Genomic DNA, 20,005 nt, shown 5'->3' on the forward strand with positions numbered 1-20,005 from the left:
CATCTAGCCCTAAAAATTTGCAGCAAAATAACTTTCATCACAATACATGAAACCTCAAAATATGTTCAGATTTCAAACAGCACCCAACAGAGGCCTGTGACCTTGGCGTCGATCAGAAATGGCTCCATCGACGAGTGATGGCAATGTGCGTCTCAGTGTGATAACTCGCAGTCCAGCCACTCAATGGACCCGTTCCATGTCACATGTTCCGTAACGGTATGGACACCCAGGCGGGCAGCCGTAAATGGTGATCGGCTCTATCTATGAAACGTAAACCAACGTATACTGTGTGGTAACTGCGTGTGAAAAGTCGACTTCAAAAGTCATCGGGCTCTCCAGCGCTTTGGAGCGCTCCTGCACGCGAGCTGGCTTCTAAGGTCAACTTTGATTTCCTTGTCTAACCTTAGCAAGTCCGTATGTTTTGCATCGTTTTGAGTGATCGCCAAGTGACTTACGGAGGTGATTTTATCAACAAGGTCAAACGGCTGGACGTGACGGTTTGCGGTAGCGTTTACTTGTGCCTGGCCAGTCAGACCCTGTTAAGCTTGTAAGTCTGGCGTCAATCAGAGGTACCGCCGACGTGATCTCTAAGACGAACGTTAGGCAAACTTGAAATATGACTTCTGTAGGCCGGATGATGGACACGTTGGTTTGTGACGTTAATTTTTGTTTTGTCAGCGTTTCAAAGCTTCATAAATCTTGTGGGCATAGTCTGCCTCTGTGTCGACGCCTCTGTGATCCCAAGAAAATGAATTTGTCTCCTGGCTGGGGGAGGTCTGGACGGCTGCGTACCGTGGACTGTTCAAATTCATTTGGATTGAATTGCTCGAATTGCCAAAAATTCAAACACGTCTGGATTTGGCGCGAGACTTCCGGTGAGTCCCAAGAGTCCCAAACTACTGGCGAGTCCCAGGAGTCCCAAACTACCGGTGAGCCCCAGGAGTCCCAAACTACCGGTGAGTCTCAGGAGTCCCAAACTACCGGTGAGTTCCAGGAAGCGTCCTTGCGTCTGGAGCTCTCCCATCAATGCGTTTCTCCCTCGTTTATTGGCCGTTTACACCAATGGTGTACACGAATTGGAAGCACGCATTGCTGTACACGTGCAACAAAAACTCTAATGCGAAAGTGGTTTTGGTGCACCGCTTAGATCCGCCCCGTGATGTAGGGTGCTGACTTACGGCAAACGTTACCTGGAGCCGCGGCGGATGACATCTGCTCTTCCTCGCCCTGTTTGTGTCGTAAACGTCTGTAGCAGTGCTTACATACCACCGTGTTCAGCTTCAGTGGCACCATGCAGTCCAATCTCATTTGTCGTATATTGGCTCCCTTATTGAATACACACACAGGGTGATCGGTTGTCATGGACGACCGTCGGCCAGCTATCGGACGACGGAGGAGTGGCCCTCAGGCCCGCAGCTGTCGTCTCCGAACACGCAGCCCTGGCACCTGCGGGCACACACGATGGGTCACGCACGCGCCAGTGCGTGCGAGGCGATATCTCAAGCTACGTTCATGGTCCCGTGTGTGGCAGTGAACGCGGCTTGAACCGGTGTGTCGCGGCAATACAGTCAATGCTTTCTTGGTGACAGTGTTTTATCAGTGCCTCATATTGAAGTTCGAGAATTCCAAGCTCGTAGTGAACTACGAGGACGGGGACGTCGCCTGACGCCGTCTGACAATTCAGACGTGCCGACCTACGTAAAACTCCTTTGTGACATGCGAGGCCACCACCTCGCCGCGTCATTTTTGTTCCATCAGGTATGGTGTAGAATAGAAAGGGAAACGTGCCCCCCACTAATCTGTTGAGGAAGTTCAAACACCACCGCAGCCAGCGACAGTCGTGGCATGTTGTGGAAAAACAGTCTTGTCGAAACTGTCTCTCCCGGGAAACTGGTCTTTAGTTTAATACAGTGCTAGCTCTAGAAAATTTCAGTACCCCTAACGGCTTTAGCGACTTTTCGCAATGCTAAGCTTGGTTTTCCTCAAGAAAAGTGAACGACGTATGCCATTTTGACATCTCCGATATCAACTACCATTCGACACTTAAAGTGACCTTCGATACTGCACACGACATTTGTCAGTGCCATGAACTAATCACCACTTAACTATTGCTATCTCACGGCCGGTGAACACTGCACGGGTCCACCAAAATTTATCCAGATACACACCAGTCATTCGAACTTGTTTCCCTGATCCCACGAACCATCACCAAATAAGCTTGACAAAGGCGAAACAACGCGCGAGCCCCTACACGTCACACCTTGCAGGGCATGGGAACTCACATCACTTCAACATATGCAGTCTTGGCCATCTCCTGCAGCACCTTGTCCTTGTCTGGATAGTCAGTCTGGAAGATGTGGCGGTCTAGCACCTCCACCACTGAGGGGGCGCGGGCGATGGGCGGCGACTGCGCGGCTGCCGGCGCCGGCCATACCGAGACCTGGACACAGGCGGATACAGTGAGACCTGGACACAGATGGATACAGTGGGACCTGGATACATGAGATCAGGACACAGACGGATACGGCGAGATCTGGACACAGACGGATACGGTAAGACCTGGACACAGGTGGACACAGTGAGACCTGGATACAGGGAGATCTGGACAGACGGATACAGTGAGACCTGAACACAATAAGATCTGGACACAGGCGGATGCAGTGAGACTTAGATACAGGCGGATGCATTGAGATCTGGATACAGGGGGATCTGGGCCCAGGCTGATGCCGGGATACCTTAACACAGGTAGGTGCTGCCAGACTTGGACACAGGCAGATACAGGCATACCTGGACGCAGGAGGATGCTGTCAGACTTGGACACAGGCGGATACCGGTATGCATGGACACAGGATACGTCAGACCTGAACACAGCAGGATACCGGCGTACCTGGACACAGGAGGATACCACCAGACTTGGACACATAGTCATAGCCCATTACAGTCAGGCTTGGTAGAAGACGTTTTCAGTCATACCTGAATGCAAGCGGATAGGCCATTCCTGAATACCAGGGGATAGGCCATCCCTGAGTGAAAGGGGATAGGCCTTTCTTTGATGCAAGGGACTATAGGGGAAGGGGCTGCCCCTAAGCCATGCATAGGACTAAAGGGTAAGGAACAAGGTCACGGGCTGATGCCGTTAGGTCTCGGTGCAAGCGGATGCAGTCGGACCAGGACACAGATGAATAACGGACGGACGGAATCGCAGCCAGACACAAGTGGATGCAGTCATACCTGTTTGGTATAAGTAGCTTTCGACATGCTTGTCTTACCATTTATTAATGAAAAGCCTCCGGTGAGAGGGACGGGGGAGGGTGGCAGATAACTTTGATATATGTGTCACGGGTTCTGAAGTAGCTAAGCCTCTGATTCGAAGAAAAAGAATCAACGATTATGGTCATACCTTTTCCCTACAAACATACCATTCTGGTATTCGTCATACTGCAAAGCTTTGTCCAGTGACATTAACATGGTTAAAAAATGGTTGTGTTTTTGTGACGCACTTAACCATTTTTAGGCATTAAATATCTTCAGCCGTCGGCATAAGGTCACCCTCAAAATGCAAGGTTTCTGTCAAAAGGAATTCACATTGCGTGGATATCTTCTAGAGCTCCTTGTAGACCTCTTGTTACAAGAACAGAATCGGTGGGGTGGGGTGGGGTGTGACTCCGGGCCGCTGAAGTAGAGCCAAGGGCTTACCAGGGTCACCACTAGGGCCAGACCGACCAGGACTAGGCGCGCGCTGCTGCCGGCCATGCTGAGCCTGCCGACGTCGGACGTGTTGTGCCGCTTCGCCGGACCACCGATGGCCCTTCATTACGCCTGATGAGCGATGATTACCGGCGCCATCTGTCGGACTGCACGCGCGTCCCCCCGGCCGGCGCCGGTCGCACCTGTGGACCTCTAACGAGGCGGCAGGCCGTGCAGCTGGGTAATGAGTAGGCCGGTCTGTCGTTTGACCGCTCCGCGGCGCGTGTCCAGGACAGTAACAGGGACGAGGCGTGGGGACTCATCGAAGACGGAGCGAGGGCTGACTGAGAATGGAGCGAGGCCTGACTGAGGACGGAGCGAGGGCTAAGGGCGGAGCGAGGCCTGACTGAGGCTGAGGACGGAGCGATAGCTGGCTGAGCACGGAGTGAGGCCTAATTGAGGGCGGAGCGAGGACTAACTGAGGACGAAGCGAGAACTGACTGAGGACGGAGCGAGGACTGACCGAGGACGAAGCGAGACTGCCCATCACAACACCGAGCCCAACGTGCTTACTCGCGGGGGAGCATTACGAGCCGGTACCTGTCGGAGACGTGCGACTTTTTTCTGGGCTTCCACTTATTTCATATGTCACAGTTACGAGAAGCAAAAAGCTGACAAGTCGATTAGTCGTTACCATGTATTCATAAATGGCACCCTGATATTCCAACACCAGCTTCACTTCTGTGAGCGAACATAGAACACACCACCGCACATATTATAAACCCGATGCCTTTTGATCAACGTATGGAGAGAATGACACCATTAGCGGCTCCCTTGGCACATTGAACATCTACATTCCTGTAACAGCCCGGCATCGCACCGTACACGACTAACGGGGTTAGCAAAGCAAAAACCCAACATCCGACTGTATGGAAGGGATCAGACAACCCCCACCAACACCCATCAAATGAGCCGGTAACAGAAGTACATGACTTAGATAACCATGGGTTAGTACCAGTTTGCTAAACAGACTACGGACCCGGCACTCCCAAGGTCGCTCAGTCCCGCACCACCACCGGTGGCGATAGTGGGTACATAAGATTAGTGCACATAATCAGCGCCGGCTCTGGATACGAGGACGCGCTGTGTCTTACACGCACACGCCAACAGTCAATGCGAAAGTAGAGTCACATCAGGATGTCTTCGCCTAGCCAAAGTCGGCCAAGACATCGTGCGGCTGTGAAGAAGATATGACTGTGTTACATTCTAAGTTCACAACACAACAGGTAGGGTTACTCTGAAACCGACAACGAAACGTGGCTTAGTCACTGGACATGGGCCATCCGGATCCGATCAACGGACTCATACCGAACCTTGCCATGATGCCGCACTATCGACACCCTGCCCGTCATCAAACCACCTCACAGATTCGAAATCCTTTTCAGCTTTCCACCTTCCGTCCCCTTTCTATCTATCAAGCCTGGCACACTCACCTCACACCTTCGATACCGATCTGCGGCCAGACAAATGGACCGAGCCGTCGACACACGTGCGCCAATACTCGCAAACACCTCCCGCCTGCCAGGGCACAGCACTCTACGCACGTGCAAAAATACTCTCAAAACCGTCTCCGAGACTGGAATATACGTCGTGCCGGCCGCCACCTCAACACCTTCCTTCATCAGCCCTGGGCAATAGAGCGAGACGGCGCAGTGACGTCGCGCCCAGCACACACTCGGCCCGTCATCGACATGTTGGCAGCGCGCGGGTATTCCTCCATCCTACACCCTCTTCAGCTTGACATCCACGCGGTGGTAGGCGTTGCTGAGCACGCCGCGCAGGTTCCAGATGTTCTTCACCGACTCGGGCTGGGTGTTGTAGCTGGCGTCGGTGGCCTTGACCCAGAGCTGAGCGGTCTGGGCGCCGGCCGGCACGGGCACGCGGCCCGACCACAGGCACCAGGACCAGCAGCGGCCGGCCGGCGCCGTCGGCTCCGTGGCCGTCAGGCACGCCTCGTGCCAGGTGGCGCCGCCGTCGGCCGACACGTCCACGCGCACCACGCGCCGACCGCCGCCGCTCCACGCGTACCCTGCAGACACGCGCCGCAGCACGGTAGGACGGGCGCATGGCTCCGCATATCCACCAACGAACGTAACAACCTAGAAGCCTGTCTTCATGAATAAATAATGAGGATTTTCGTCCACTACATGGACTAACCTGGCTGCGCTGTCTTACACGAGTAAGCAAAATACTTATAACATGCATTTAACGTGGCAACAGACATGGCAACCGCCTGACGGTTGCACAACAACCCCAGCGAACTATTCACCTTTGACCCCCAGCGTCCACGGCGACAGACACGGCCATCTGCTGACCTTTGAGCGCGACGGTGCCGTCCTTGACCTTGACGGTGTCGCCGCTGGCCGGCCAGCAGATGGCCGAGTTGACGGGCAGCTCCTGGATGGCCGGCGCCTTGCTGAAGTCGACCGTGTCCCAGTCGACCGACGGGTTGAAGCCCTTGTAGTCGCTGCGCTGCCAGTGCGAGGTGGACTCCTCGGCGGAGACGGAGATACGGCCTGTCGGGGGAGCCGCCGCCCGGTCAGCGCAGCCGCCGCCGGCAGTCGGGACGCCAGGCCACCATCGGCAGTCAGGGAGCCGCCGCCCGGTCGGCACAGCCGCCACCGGCAGTCAGGGAGCATGGCCACCACCGGCAGTCGGGGAGCCGCCACCGGCAGTCGGGGAGGCAGGCCAACACCGGCAGTCAGGGAGCCGCCACCCGGTCGGCACAGCCGCCACCGGCAGTCGGGGAGGCAGGCCGATCCCAGCTGTACAGCATTGCACAAAAACGCTGGGACTCAACTATTGAATAAAGGGCAGCAGGGGCTTCCAACCTTGGAACGGGCTTCTTTGGACATCCTATCCGCGTGCGGAGTCATCTCTGTCGTCTCCATCTTGCAAAGGGGACAATCTACGCTCCCATAGTTAAGCAGATAACCCGAGCCTTGTCGCCAATGCCTCAGAATAATGAAGACTCTCATCTGCCGAACGAACCCAGCTGCGCCATAACCTGTCATACGGAGTTATCCAGAGCCATGATGAGAATTGCTGCGGACCTGTTGACTACCCCACTAAACCCACCGCGCAGATGTGGCAACGGATAACAGTCAGTTTTCCGCAAGGACGCCACAAAACTCCAGACCCCGAGTCCTGACCTCTGCACTCCACCACGTCCATGGGCAGTAAGCAGCGTGCGGTGACCCAGACCAGTCGGCGGAGCGCCCCGCCGTGCGCACCAGCCCCAGACGGTGCCGCCAGCACGCACCGCGCCCTGCGCCGCCGCTGCTTCACACGTACCGAGCCATTTGACGTTCCTGGCGCCCACCACGCCCGGCACGATGGCGCGCACGGGGAAGCCGTGGTCGCGGCTCAGGGGCTGTCCGTTCATCTCGTAGGCCAGGATGATGTCGCGGCGGGGGTCGGTGGCCACCTCCAGCGGCACCGACGCCCCGTACGGCGTGTTGGACGGGTCCGTGTCGAGACCCTCGAACTGGAGGAGCGGCGCGCCGGTCACGGCCGGGCGCGGCGCCACCCACAGCACGACACGGACAGACGCAGTGATGCTCAGCCACACTCGAACACAGGCAAAGGACAGTGCTGAGGTCAGTACACTGATCTGTGTGGGCTGTGTGCTCGACAGCGTGCTGGTTGAACAGAAAACTGTCTGGTATACTGGTAAACTGGCAAAACCGGGAAACTGGTAAACCGTCTGGTGAAACTGGTATACTGGTACATCGACAGCGACAGCAAGCAAAGGACGCCACTGAAAGTGGTCATGGCATGACAATTCGACACAGGCAATGCATTTGGTGTCATTCATCAACAGAGCATGATCGCATGGCACGGTGAAAGGAAATAAGAAATCAGCAGCCCGACCGAGCCACACGGCCCCTGCTTGTAACACCACAGGACATCAGCCGTCCGACAAACTCGACGGAATTGGAAAGCGACCGGGAAACAGATCAGCGGCTGTTACCTCCCGAGCTTCACACCGCACCATCGAGAACTCCACTTCACACCTCACCCCCTGCCCGCGGCACCACCACGCCGTCCAGCATCATCCCCCACATGGCCACGCGAGCGTCCGTTCCGGCCGCCACTCACGCAGACGTGCCGGCCGGGGGCGGCGGCGTCGCCCTCGAGGCCGGCGGCGCGCAGCACGTCCGACAGGCGGGCGCCGGTCCAGGTGGCGTTGCCGACGGCGGCGTGGCCCCACGAGAGACCGCGCACCGCCTTTACGGCCGACATCTCGCTGCGGCGGTTACCTGCCGGCGCCGCCAGGACGACGGTCACATGACGGGGCCCAGTGACACGGTCACCGGCCGGCAGCGGCCGCCGGAGCCGCGCACGAGAGGCAAACAACACCGGACCATCTACTGCCGCTCCCTGTGCGGGCATTACCGTGTAAGCACACGTGACGGTGTTCAGTGACAGACACTGACCGGCGCACGTGACGGTGTTCAGTGACGGAGACACTGACCGGCACACATGACGGTGTTCAGTGACGGAGACACTGACCGGCACACATGACGGTGTTTCACGTGACGGACACTGACAGGCACACATGCAGGTTCAGTGACGGAGACACTGACCGGCACACATGACAGTGTTCAGTGACGGAGACACTGACCGGCACACATGACGGTGTTCAGTGACGGAGACACTGACCGGCACACATGACAGTGTTCAGTGACGGAGACACTGACCGGCACACATGACGGTGTTCAGTGACGGAGACACTGACCGGCACACATGACAGTGTTCAGTGACGGAGACACTGACCGGCCGTACATGGACAGTGTTCAGTGACGGAGACACTGACCGGCACACTGACCGGTGTGTTTCAGTGACGGAGACAGACGACCACTGACCGTCACACATGACGGGTTTCAGTTGACGGAGACACTGACGGCACACATGACAGTTGTACAGTGACGGAGACACTGACCGGCACACTGAACTAGTGTTCAGTGACGGAGACAATGACCGGCACACCTGACGGTGTTCAGGACGGAGAACTGAACCGGCGCACATGACGGTTGTTCAGTGACGGAGACACTGACAGGACACACATGACTGTGTTCAGTGACGGAGACACTGACCGGGCACAATGACAGTGTTCAGTGACGGAGAGGAGACACGACCGGCGCACATGGCGGTGTTCAGTGACGGAGCCACTGAACGGCACACACATGACGGTGTTCAGTGACGGAGACACTGACGGCACAATGCAAGGTTCAGTGAACGAGAACAATGACCGGTCGCACATGACGGGTCAGTGACTGAACACTGACCGGGCACACATGACGGTGTTCAGGGACGGAGGACACTGACCGGCCACCACATGACGGTGTTCAGTGACGGAGACACTGACCGGCACACTGACGTGTTCAGTGACGGACACTGACCGGCGCACATGACAGTGTTCAGTGACGGAGACACTGACCGGCACACATGACAGTGTTCAGTGACGGAGACACTGACCGGCGCACTGACAGTGTTCAGTGACGGAGACTGACCGGCGCACTGACACGGTTCCAGTGACAGACACTGACCGGCACATGACAGTGTCAGTGGGAGACACTGACCGGCGCACTGACAGTGTTCAGTGACGGAGACACTGACCGGCGCACGTGACGGTGTCAGTGACAGACACTGACCGGCGCACATGACGGTGTCCAGTGACAGACACTGACCGGCGCACATGACGGTGTCCAGTGACAGACACTGACCGGCACACATGACAGTGTTCAGTGACGGAGACACTGACCGGCACACATGATAGTGGCGGTGACAGTGACGGGCTTGAAGTTCTTCTTCAGCTGGTCCAGGCTCAGCGAGAGGCCACGCACGCCTAGGCCGTCCACCTCCAGCTCATACGTCGCCGGCTCCACCGTCGGCACCGGCAGGTGGTTCCGCACGTAGAACAAATCACTGGAACACGCCAGACAAAGCCCTCGGTGCGGAACTTTGGCACAAGCACGGCGGTATGGGGAGGTGTGTTCAGCGGGCATAAGGTGAGTCTGACGTCACGGCACGCCCAGGCGTCTCTCCCCCCCCCCCCCTCCTCCTCCAGCTGGCACGAGCGACATCTTCCAGCCGACCGCGCCTTCGCCATTCGCCCACGGTGTTCCTCTCTCCTGACGCACACCTCCCGCTCCTGTGACCGGCGCGGCCCCCTCTCCGGCCGCGCCGCCCGGCCCCGCAGGCGGCCGCGGTGTCGGCTGACCCACTTGGGCGTGAGGAAGTTGTCGGCGAGCAGGGCGGGCGGTGGCTCGGCGTTGAAGGGTGTACGCGCGCTGGGCCGCAGCGCCGGGTGGCGGCGCGGCTCGGCCGCCCATGGGTCGTCCGTCATGCCGGCGCGGTGCGAGCCCACCTCGTCCGGCCGCACGTTGCCTGGCGACGCCGACAGGTGGCAGCACGATCTGGCGTTTCTACCGGGTCCGGCCCGCACACTACGGCTGTGCCAGCCGGTCGTTGCTCTAATCAAGCTCTGGCGCTTGGAATGGCTCGGTAAAACACGATTTCAGACTGCAAAAAGAGGGCAGGAAGAGCAGGCGCATCTGAATGGACGCACGCTAACCATCTTAGCACTTGCAGGCGTCGATAAGTAACGTAGCATACAATGAATTGACTAGGTGGTTTGCATACATCATAATTTTTGCAGGTACCCAAACGTCACGTAAGCCCCTGGACTATCTACTTCGAAAGTATGAAAACAATTTTACCGGGTTTTTATAACTGGCTGCCCTCCACGAATTGAACAAATCATACAGAACTAACACTTCGTAATACCGAAGCATTTAAAATCTTAGGATTTCAGCTTACTGCAACACACTATTCCCGATCAAGTAGAGCACGCAATTTTATGCAACTTCTGGGGGTCTCTGATTTTACATGTTCTAATAAGTACTACAAATGAGTAACCTTGTAAAAATACAAAGGCAAAAGTACAAAAGGTCAAACCGCGTGCATTTCTTGGCCTTCGTGTATAACTACTGGGGGAAAGCTATCATAACTCACCAATGCGATACTGCTCCAGCAGTTTCAGCACATGCTCTTCCTTGTGGACGGCGTACAGGTCCCAGAAGGGGTCGGCCGAGCCGCCGGCGCCCATCATGATGGCGCTGCCGCCTGCGGGCCGGACGGGCGGTCAGCAGTCCAAGGTCAGCGGTCAGCGGTCAGCGGTCAGAGGTCAGAGTTGACCACTCAGGTCGGTCCAGCCGTCTCTATGGTCCCGGCTCGCTCCCTGGCCGGTCACGCCTGGTCATACTCACGGCCGCCGGGTGTCCCCGTTGTATCGTTTTGCCACGAGCCCAGCCGGCGGCATCAGGCCGGCACTCTCCCGTCCCCCTTCCCCCAAATACACACACCCACCCTACACGCTGCCACTCGCGTCTGCTGCCGTTCAGCCGGTGACCGCCCGCTGCCGGCGGCGGCCGACACCGCGTAGTACCGGCCGCCCGGGCCGGCCACGCACGTACCCGGGTGCTTCTTGACGAAGTCCGTGATGTCATACACGCCCTGGTTGTAGGTGAGCCACACGCGGCGCTTCATGTCGCCGTGCTGCGCCACCTCGTCCATCGAGAAGGTGGGCAGGTCGGCGCGGCGCTCGCCGTAGGCGGCCGGTGCGCTGGCCGCCGCCAGCCGGCGCCGCTGGGCCAGCCAGAGCGCTGAGCCGAGCAGGGCGGCGCCGGCGCCCACGGCGGCCAGCCGCGCGCCGGCGCCGCGCTCGCGCTCCGAGTCGGCGCCGGCGCCGGCGCCGCTCAGGTGGCGCACCAGGCAGGGCGCCGCGCTGGCGGCCCGACGAAAGGGATGCCGTCAACGGACCGCCGCCACTCTCCCCGCCAGGCCGTCCAATACGCAGGCACACGGATAGAGCCAGGGCACCCGCGAAAGGAGTGGGGAAACGGTATTGTTTATCCTACAAGTCACAGACCAATCTAAACAACCGCACGTGGAACGGGCGAGGGGTGCAGATGTGTTGTGAGGTCCACTCAGCTGCGGTTCCAGCTATTGCGTATTTCCGGTAAACGGTGATCAACGTTCCGATCCCATCCACGCCCATAAAGACAGGCAACTTTCACAGAGCACTGCCCCACCATGACACTGCTTGTTAGACGACGTCCGTTCTTCAAGGCGAATATTAGTAACAAGTGGTTCCGCACACACCAAAGGCGTCACACCAATTGGAACAATCCCATCTCGTCAGTGTCTGGCCCGAGCCACAGTCCGGGATAAGCCGCTGGCTCGGGCCGCCGGCCGGGGAGAGCCGCTGGCTCGAGCCGCCGGCTGGGGAGAGCCGCTGGCTCGGGCCGCCGGCTGGGGAGAGCCGCTGGCTCGGGCCGCCGGCCGGGGAGAGCCGCTGGCTCGAGCCGCCGGCTGGGGAGAGCCGCTGGCTCGGGCCAGCCGGCTGGGGAGCGCTGCTGATGGATCCGTCCGCGCGGCCGCCGCCCGACAGGATGAGAGAGCGGTGGACTAGTCGGGGGTCATGTGTGCGATCACAACTGCCAGAAAAGGGGGAGGGGAGGGGGGCAGCGGGAGGGGGGGGGGGGGGCGGGGCGGTCCTACTGACCTGCGCAGGTGAGCCGGCCGCCTGGCCGCCGTCAGCAGGGCACTCAGCATGGCCGTCGTCAGATCTCTCCCGAGCTGCTCAGACCGCCGGCCCTCTCAGCACGGGGTGACGCGGGCCACTGGAACACACGCGCACCGCCGGTCCTCTCAGCACGGGGTGGACGCCGGCCGCTGAAACACACGCGCCCCGCCGGCCCGACGACGCCGCACCGCCAGCCGCGACGACCAAGGCCATCTGCGCCGAACCACGCTGCTCTGTTTATCAGCGGCCAATGACTGCCAATGGCTGCCAATGGGACGTCCATATCACAGCCCCGGTAGTTATGTATCATAGTGGCATGTGACAGAGCACTAACCGAAGAACCCGGTGTTTAGCAGCCAATTTTCAGAATCTATACACAATGAAGGGCAGGAAAGCACGTGAAAGCCATGCGTAGCTCGGTCAATTTCGGATCACATCCCCGCATAATATCGGATCCACGCGATGACAGTGTAGGACTTCAATCACATTGTGACATTTAACAAAATAGCCAGCATCAATTGCTTACATGACTTTATTATCACACCGAGCTCCCGTAAACCCCACATTCACTACCAATGCAAAAGGCGTCATCATAACGCATTTAATACGCCGTGCACCACAAATTCACAGTCATTTCTGTTTAACATCACAACCTGACTTTCCAACACTGCTCTCTTTACCCTTCCGGTATCGAAGGGAAGCTCCAGAGACGAAAAATTAAAACAACGACAAAACTATTTCTAACTCCATTGCAAGGCATTAAAATGGTCCTTACCGTTTGAACAGGCGAAAATGAAGGTTTGCATACCACAGTACGTAACTCAACGGCCACATAGTCGGTCATTCTCCAACAAATAACGTGATGCTTTGCGCTCAGCGGCGGCCAACCCGACCGGGAAGGGCTGGAGCGTTAGGGGTGACGCCGGCCGAGCACCAGCACAGGCTGCGGTCACCGGTGTCAACGGACCGCTCCACAGCCGCCGACGGCACCGCCACTGAGTGTCAGCTCAGGAGCCCCAGGCCAGGGTGACTCCGGTGGCTATGACCGAGCCGCCGTACGGACCGCTCCGCGGCCGCCGGCGCAGGGCTGGCGGCAGCCGGTGAGGCACCGCGACAGCTCGACAGACGCCGAGGCCGCCAAAAGCTCGTCAGAATCCGAGCGGCCGCACCCACCCTCGACCGCGACGCCACCTAGGCGACCACGGCGGCGCCAACCTCGCCTCTGCCGGCGGTGGCGGCGATGGCGGCGCCACCGACAACGCGGCAGCGCCGCTGCGGGCACTCGGTGGTGGCGAGCGGCATTGGGCCGCAGGGATTGTGGACAACAGAACGCATATCTACAATCGTATGGCACCTGCCCGCAAAATATAGCACGTCTTAAGGCCATCAGAATAAAGTCTATCGGATATATAATCCGCGACATCAAAACTTCGTAAAGGATACCGTTTGTAAGGTGACATGTTCGTTGGGAACGTACACAACGTGGGACGTTGCTCAAGCGCAAAACCTCGGTATATATTACCTTTGGAATGACAAAAAAGTACGCGATATTTCGCATACCATTCTGCCATGCAAGCACGCAAAATTCGCATGCATGCTACTCAGGAGCGAGGTTCGCTACACAAAGTACGGAGCAAAAGACCGTACGCAGATTACGTAAGTTGTTCAAGGGCGAACATTAGTCACATAGATAAGACACTGATATTAAACTTATTCCTCGGAAAAACCAGGAGAACAGAGATATAGTTAGGTTGATATTTGGGCAACATGCCTTTCTCGAAACAATAGCAGAAGTGAATTCAAAATTGCCTGCCGATGTGCCTACTCGATTTTTCAGTTCCTTTTTTGAAAGAGCAAGCCACATTTGTTACTGGACACCAACATTCAGGGGATTAAACACAGAGCGATTGCTAGTCATTACCAAGATGCAGTGCCTATGTAAGGATTAGAATGCCCGGACATACGTGTACATGCAAACGAATTCAAGCAAATACGCATCACGAATCACGCTTCATTCGAACATGCAAGCGAGCTGAAGTTAACAGGCATCACACATCGCGCACCAAATATTCAATGCGTATCCCATCCCATCCAAATCGATCCCATCCATATCGATCCCATCTATGGTGCAGGGCCTCGGATGAATGGACGCTACGGGGACCACATGTCGTCAACAGGAATGGGGGGGGGGGGGGGGGGGGGGTTAGAGGACGGCGGAGGACACACTACACAGGTCAGATGGCGCCTACGCAGCGCGCCACTGGCGCCACTGGCTTGTGCAGTACGGCGGTCAGGCACGCTAGTGACAACCTGCATACGATTGCCTACATAAAGAAAACCAGAGTTCAGCAAAAGAGATGCACCCACTACAACGAGCAAGCACCGAAAAGGAGTTGTCCATCCAAGCTTGTTAATTTACGATCGATACTTACGAACTCCAACGTACCTCCTTTTGGCAAGGGAACTTTTTAAGTTCCGAACGTTTGCACGCAGCCGTACACACATTTGCTTACACACTTTTGTGTACATATATCTGGCAAACGGACTCTACCGTAAGTACAACGACTGACGGACAATTGCAAACACATTCGATACCTGCATGCTTTTTCCAAACTTTTCAAAAATCGCGCTGGTAGGGTTGCTGTGACCTCTGATTGGGTTAGGCTGACTGTGACCCGGCATGGCTGGTTTAATATGCTCGCGACGAAGGAGACACGAGCAACCACTTATGGTGTAGCAGCTTGATGCTGTTGTTGGCTACAGTCAAGCAGGGCATCCTGCTGTTGGTGACATATTTAAAGCCTGGACTCAGCATATGCCTACAAACTATGCACATAACGCACTCTCGACACAATGCAGCCATGAGTGGATACATGTGACGTGATGGGTTTTTGGCATTTCAACAGGTTTATCTTTGTAGTCTTGTGCATGCAGGCTATTCATATGATCCCACGTGAATTGAGATCATCACAGCTAAACATAGCAAAAGATATTACTAGAGGAAATAACTGTCATAGTTTACAAAAAAACAGCCTGACACATGACAATTTAAGTTACCAGACAGAGTGATTTCAATGACACAAAGCTAAGTGTGCATGATTTGTCATAGTGAATCAAGTGGTCCCCTGTTGTTACTTAATATTATGGTGCCAGCACAGCAGGATGAAACTGAGGCAAGTCAGGCCAGCCCAGCAAAACTGAAAAACAGCCACAACAGGTCAGCCCAATATGTTACAGTGCTACAAGACTACTTACAAACACCACTTAACCTCCTCATTCATCATAACTAGGAAACCTCACCCAACCTAATGAGAATTAATAAGATCTTCTTACACAAAAAATCCTTACATTTTTTATCCTGCTGTTAACCACATTCTCTCCTTTTATTATGTCTATACATACATATCCCCTTATATCAATCATGCAAGTCATTACTAGGTTTCTTGTTCAACTGTCATTCAACATAAACAGAGTTGCAGTTATGTTGTTCAACATCACAGAATGCAGATAATTATGGAGAAACACACAGGCTTAAAACTCTCTGCCAACTAATGACAATAATTTTCCTTGATATGAACAATGCCTTGAGCTCCTGCTATTTTGAAATTATTAATAGGCACAGCAGATGAACTTCTTTGAGCAGCTGGCTGCATGGTACAAGTCAGCTATTTTCACCATAAGTAATATCTAGTAGTAATGTTCACTGCTCCCTGAAGCAAAATAATGCAATGCTATCTGAAATCCTGTGGCTGACACCGGTTGACGCTCACAAATTGTGAATATCTTATGCACTTAAACACACCATTTTGATGCCATTTGCCCCAACCACGAAACAAGTGTGCTTATACATACACATATGCACTACAACACAGCCATTTCATATTGGTGTACAAACAAATCAAGTGGCAGGAAATATTCATCAATGGCCAGTGCATCGACTGACACTAATATCTATGACATTGACACTACAGTTTATTCCAGCCGTTGCAGGAAGTCCGAAGTCAACGTCGGCGTCAGGGGCGAGACTGGGTGACATGTCACGGGTATAAAGTAAATTGTCATTTACAGCCATCATTTTACACATTAAGGTAAGTGAAGGCGCTAGCGATATTCAGTGATGCCCGATTAATCGTTTCATACAAATATTGCACGGCTTGCCCGCATCAAATTTACTCAAGCCTTTGTAGAAAATGCGAATCTTGCGCCTGTGATTCCCTCGGATCTACGACGTTGCGCACGTTTTTAAAGTTTTTTTCCGCAATGCCGCTACTATTCCACACATGTTCGGAATAACGTACATGTTTCCACTTCTGCCCCACTTAATACGAAAATACTGTGACAACGATACTTACCACGGTTGCAAATTACCGCACAACAGCGGCAACACGCACGAGACCGCGGGAAGGCCTGAACGGCGGACTGAACCTGTTCACAGCCCCATGCTCCGGGCCCATGGCACCGCTCGGCGTGAAACCTTCACCAATCGATGAGCCATACTCGGTATTCTTCCCCTTTCAGAATGTGATGACCTTGAGTCAGGTCAAAAGTCATCAAAAACAGCCAAAACCACCAAAATTGATTGCAGGCAACTTAGTGCTCTGAGCCTATGGCACTATCACCATGCAGCTTTCAAACCGGACTGGTGTTGACTGCCCACGGCTTCTTGCTGGACCGGTGCTGACCACCCGCTACTGTTGGCCAGAACGGTGCTGGCCACCCACGGCTACTGGACGACCCGGTGCCACCACACACTGTTACTGGCCAGAACTGTGCTGGCCACCCACGGCTACTGGGCGACACGGTGCCACTACACACTGTTACTGGCCAGAACTGTGCTGGCCACCCACGGCTGCTGGGCGATCCGGTGCTACCACACGCTGTTACTGGCCAGAACTGTGCTGAACAGTCACAGCTACTGGGTGACCCGGTGCTAACCACTTGCGGCTACTGACCGAACCGGTGTTGACCACTCACTGTTACTGGCCAGAACGGTGCTGACCACCCACTGTTACTGCCCAGAGCGTTGCTGACTACCCGTGGCTATTGGCCGAACCGATGCTAACCACTCACGGCTGCTGGCCGACCCGGTGCTAACCGCTCACGGCTACTGGCCGAACTGATACTGACCACCTATGGCTACTAGCCGACCCGGTTCCGGCCACTCACGGAAAAAGTCCGTCTTCTGGGACCATGAGAAGTAAATGTATTTTGTAAAAACGCCGAATCATAACGGTACGCTATACAGATATTTATATGTATATGTATATACATATATATTTACATGAGGGTTCACACACACACACACACACACACACACACACACACACACACACACACACACACACACACACACACACACACACATACACACACACACACAACACAACACACACAATGTATATATATATATATATATATATATATATATATATATATATATATATATATATACAACAGTGCAGACTAGGTGTTAAAATATTGCGACCAGGGCTGAAAAGTGTGAGAAAAACAATTATGCGGGAAGAGTAAATGAACTTTTGTTCTGTAACCTCGCACCTTCGTCGCTCGTAAAATAAGTTGGGACAGTTTCAAGCTAGAAATGACTGCCCTTTATCAAACAATTAACGAGCTTGTCAACTTAGGGTGTGTGCACTGTGTACCAACAGTGTCGTCGACCATGAAAACGAGCTCATAATATCCCAACCGGGACCCAATCGAGTGCTGCGTATAGGGTTTGCTCCTGCTGACTCGCCTGCCACTAAATCAGACATTTTGACGACTGTGATCAGCCCGTACGTGCTCGGTTCCGGCCTGCTCCAATCTCGAGATGTCAGCGCCATGTAGCCGTCTGGTGGCGCCGCAGCTGACCTGACCCGGCCGTCGGCAGCATGGGGCCGGACCACGGCTCCGTCGCTGCCGGGCGCGGCGCCGGACAAGGTGGCCGACAGACACGGCCTCGTCTCCTCTCTCGGCAAGCTCGGCCTAGGACGCAACCGGTGAGACGTGGCGCGCGGCCCACGTCTCCACCGGCGCCGGGCCTGTCCGCCCGCAGCGCCGCAGCGCAGGGCCTGTCCTGCACCGAGCGCCGCAGCGCCGCTCGGTGCAGTGGGCTGATGTCCGCGCCCTCTGGACTCGCCGCGATCGGTCAGACCTGCTTGTGCTCATCCTGGGATGGAACGGGGGTGTCGATGACCGCGGGCGCCTGGCGGCTCGGCCCCTCACTGCCTTCTCTATTGTTGCTATCGCCGACTGTACCACCGCTCTGCCTGCCCGGTGCCGGCGCGGAGCCGGGTGTGTGAGGTCGTCTTACCGCCGCGCGCCTGTTCCAGGGCTGGGGCCATGGCCAAGGGTCGCTCGCTGTTGGTGCTGAAGCCTCCAACGCGTGATCGTTCCTGTTCTAACGCCACCCGGAAGCAGCGACCGAGCGGCGGCCGGACCGACGCGGCCGCGTCGCGACGCGCGCGGAATCTGTGCGGAACTGTGTGTGGTGGCGGTGACCGTGAATGTGTCGTAACTATGATAGCGCTTTAACATGTTGTCGCTGCTAGTGACGCTTGTTTCAGTGGTGTTGTACAGCTCAGCAGTGGCGCTTGGTTGTGTGTCTGGGCGGTGATGCACCAGTGTCGGAATGCTGCTTCTCATGAGCAGACGTGCTTTTTTGCTATTGGCGCAAGGTGCAAGGTGCAGCCGTGCAACGAAAAGGGTGCAAAGGGCAGGAAACACCTGCAACGTAATGCCAGTCAACACAGACACGAAAGCAAACGCTCTGAAAGTACGGAGCAGAAAACACGTGGAAACAGGTGGCAAGAAGGATAATGAAACTGCTCGTGGAAGGACGGTCTTGTCTAACACATGCTTACATGTGTAACGCATAACGCTGTAAAGATAGCTACAGTCTGTGCTGTTCACCGTACCGCATAACCTAACTGCTGTGCTGCATAAGGTGTTTCTGCTGCTTCGTTACGTAAGCACGTATGCACTGGAGTTCCGTGCCGCAGAACGCTCTGGAGCGCCCCCTTCCCCGAGATTGGAGGTCGCCCGCCAACGCCCCGCGGCCCCGCGGTGTATATAGACTGACACAGGCTGCGTAGCGTCAGACGAGGTCCGACCACGACCAAGGTCGCGACTCTGCATAGCTTACACAACGTGAGCGAGTCGGACTATCTTGTGGCTGAAGATAGTCTACCTTCTTACGTACATTTTCAATGGACAGTGAGAAGAACGCTGATCGTGAAGGTGAAGCGTTACATTGGCGCCTCCGACCCGAATCAAGACCAAGCGCTACTTCAACGCCGAACCAGCTTGTCGTCTCCAACCAAGGTGCGGCCATTGAAGTACAGGTTCCGATTCACGCGTGTCATACAAGTCGCTGGATCATCGGAAAGGAGTTAGATTACTTGGCTTTTGTCACCTGCGCCTGCTGCAAGCTGTTGCAAGACAGTTTCGCCACTGACCAAGGTGACATTTTGAGAAAAAAAACTGCTCCTTCCATTGCTCCTCCCTGGAGAACAGGTGGAAGAAACGCAAGCACTTCCGCGCTTGCCACAATCTAAGCAAGCGCGATTTTTTGTTTACCGTGTGACATTTGCCATACTTGTAACTGAAACCACGTCACCACCTTTCGTTTCGCTTGCCAACGTTGCTCCTGCCTTCCTTGCCTCGAAC

The 20,005-nt window shown here is 55.6% G+C and overlaps 1 protein-coding gene and 1 long non-coding RNA gene across 2 annotated transcripts; both read right to left on the reverse strand.

The window, feature by feature from the left end:
• Positions 1-4,366: 4,366 nt before the first annotated feature.
• On the reverse strand, positions 4,367-11,397 carry shop (sulfite oxidase). The gene is made up of 8 exons (XM_037222240.1): positions 11,229-11,397; positions 10,768-10,878; positions 9,978-10,140; positions 9,515-9,678; positions 7,849-8,009; positions 7,042-7,234; positions 6,063-6,263; positions 4,367-5,776 (listed from the first exon to the last, which is right to left on the reverse strand). Exons 1-8 carry the CDS (start codon positions 11,326-11,328, stop codon positions 5,469-5,471), a joined length of 1,401 nt encoding a protein of 466 aa, XP_037078135.1. The 5' UTR covers positions 11,329-11,397; the 3' UTR covers positions 4,367-5,468.
• A 105-nt stretch (positions 11,398-11,502) lies between these two features.
• Positions 11,503-17,099, reverse strand: LOC119099451 (uncharacterized). Its single transcript, XR_005094374.1, has 3 exons — positions 16,693-17,099; positions 12,320-12,437; positions 11,503-11,539 (listed from the first exon to the last, which is right to left on the reverse strand). It is a non-coding gene; the product is annotated as an uncharacterized LOC119099451 (long non-coding RNA).
• Positions 17,100-20,005: the final 2,906 nt, after the last annotated feature.

The sequence above is a fragment of the Pollicipes pollicipes genome, unplaced genomic scaffold (assembly GCF_011947565.3).
Source record: "Pollicipes pollicipes isolate AB1234 unplaced genomic scaffold, Ppol_2.1 Scaffold_4740;HRSCAF=5597_pilon_pilon_pilon, whole genome shotgun sequence".
NCBI classification, from domain to species: Eukaryota; Metazoa; Arthropoda; class Thecostraca; order Pollicipedomorpha; family Pollicipedidae; genus Pollicipes; species Pollicipes pollicipes.

Bases quoted from the DNA above. Each gene is read 5' to 3' on its own strand.
- shop (XM_037222240.1), bottom strand. From the start codon at position 11,328: ATGGACGAGGTGGCGCAGCACGGCGACATGAAGCGCCGCGTGTGGCTC. The intron at 9,679-9,977 runs GTGGGTCAGCCG...GGCGTGTTCCAG, and splicing joins GACAACTTCCTCACGCCCAA to TGATTTGTTCTACGTGCGGA. The intron at 5,777-6,062 runs GTCAGCAGATGG...GCGTGTCTGCAG, and splicing joins CGGCACCGTCGCGCTCAAAG to GGTACGCGTGGAGCGGCGGC.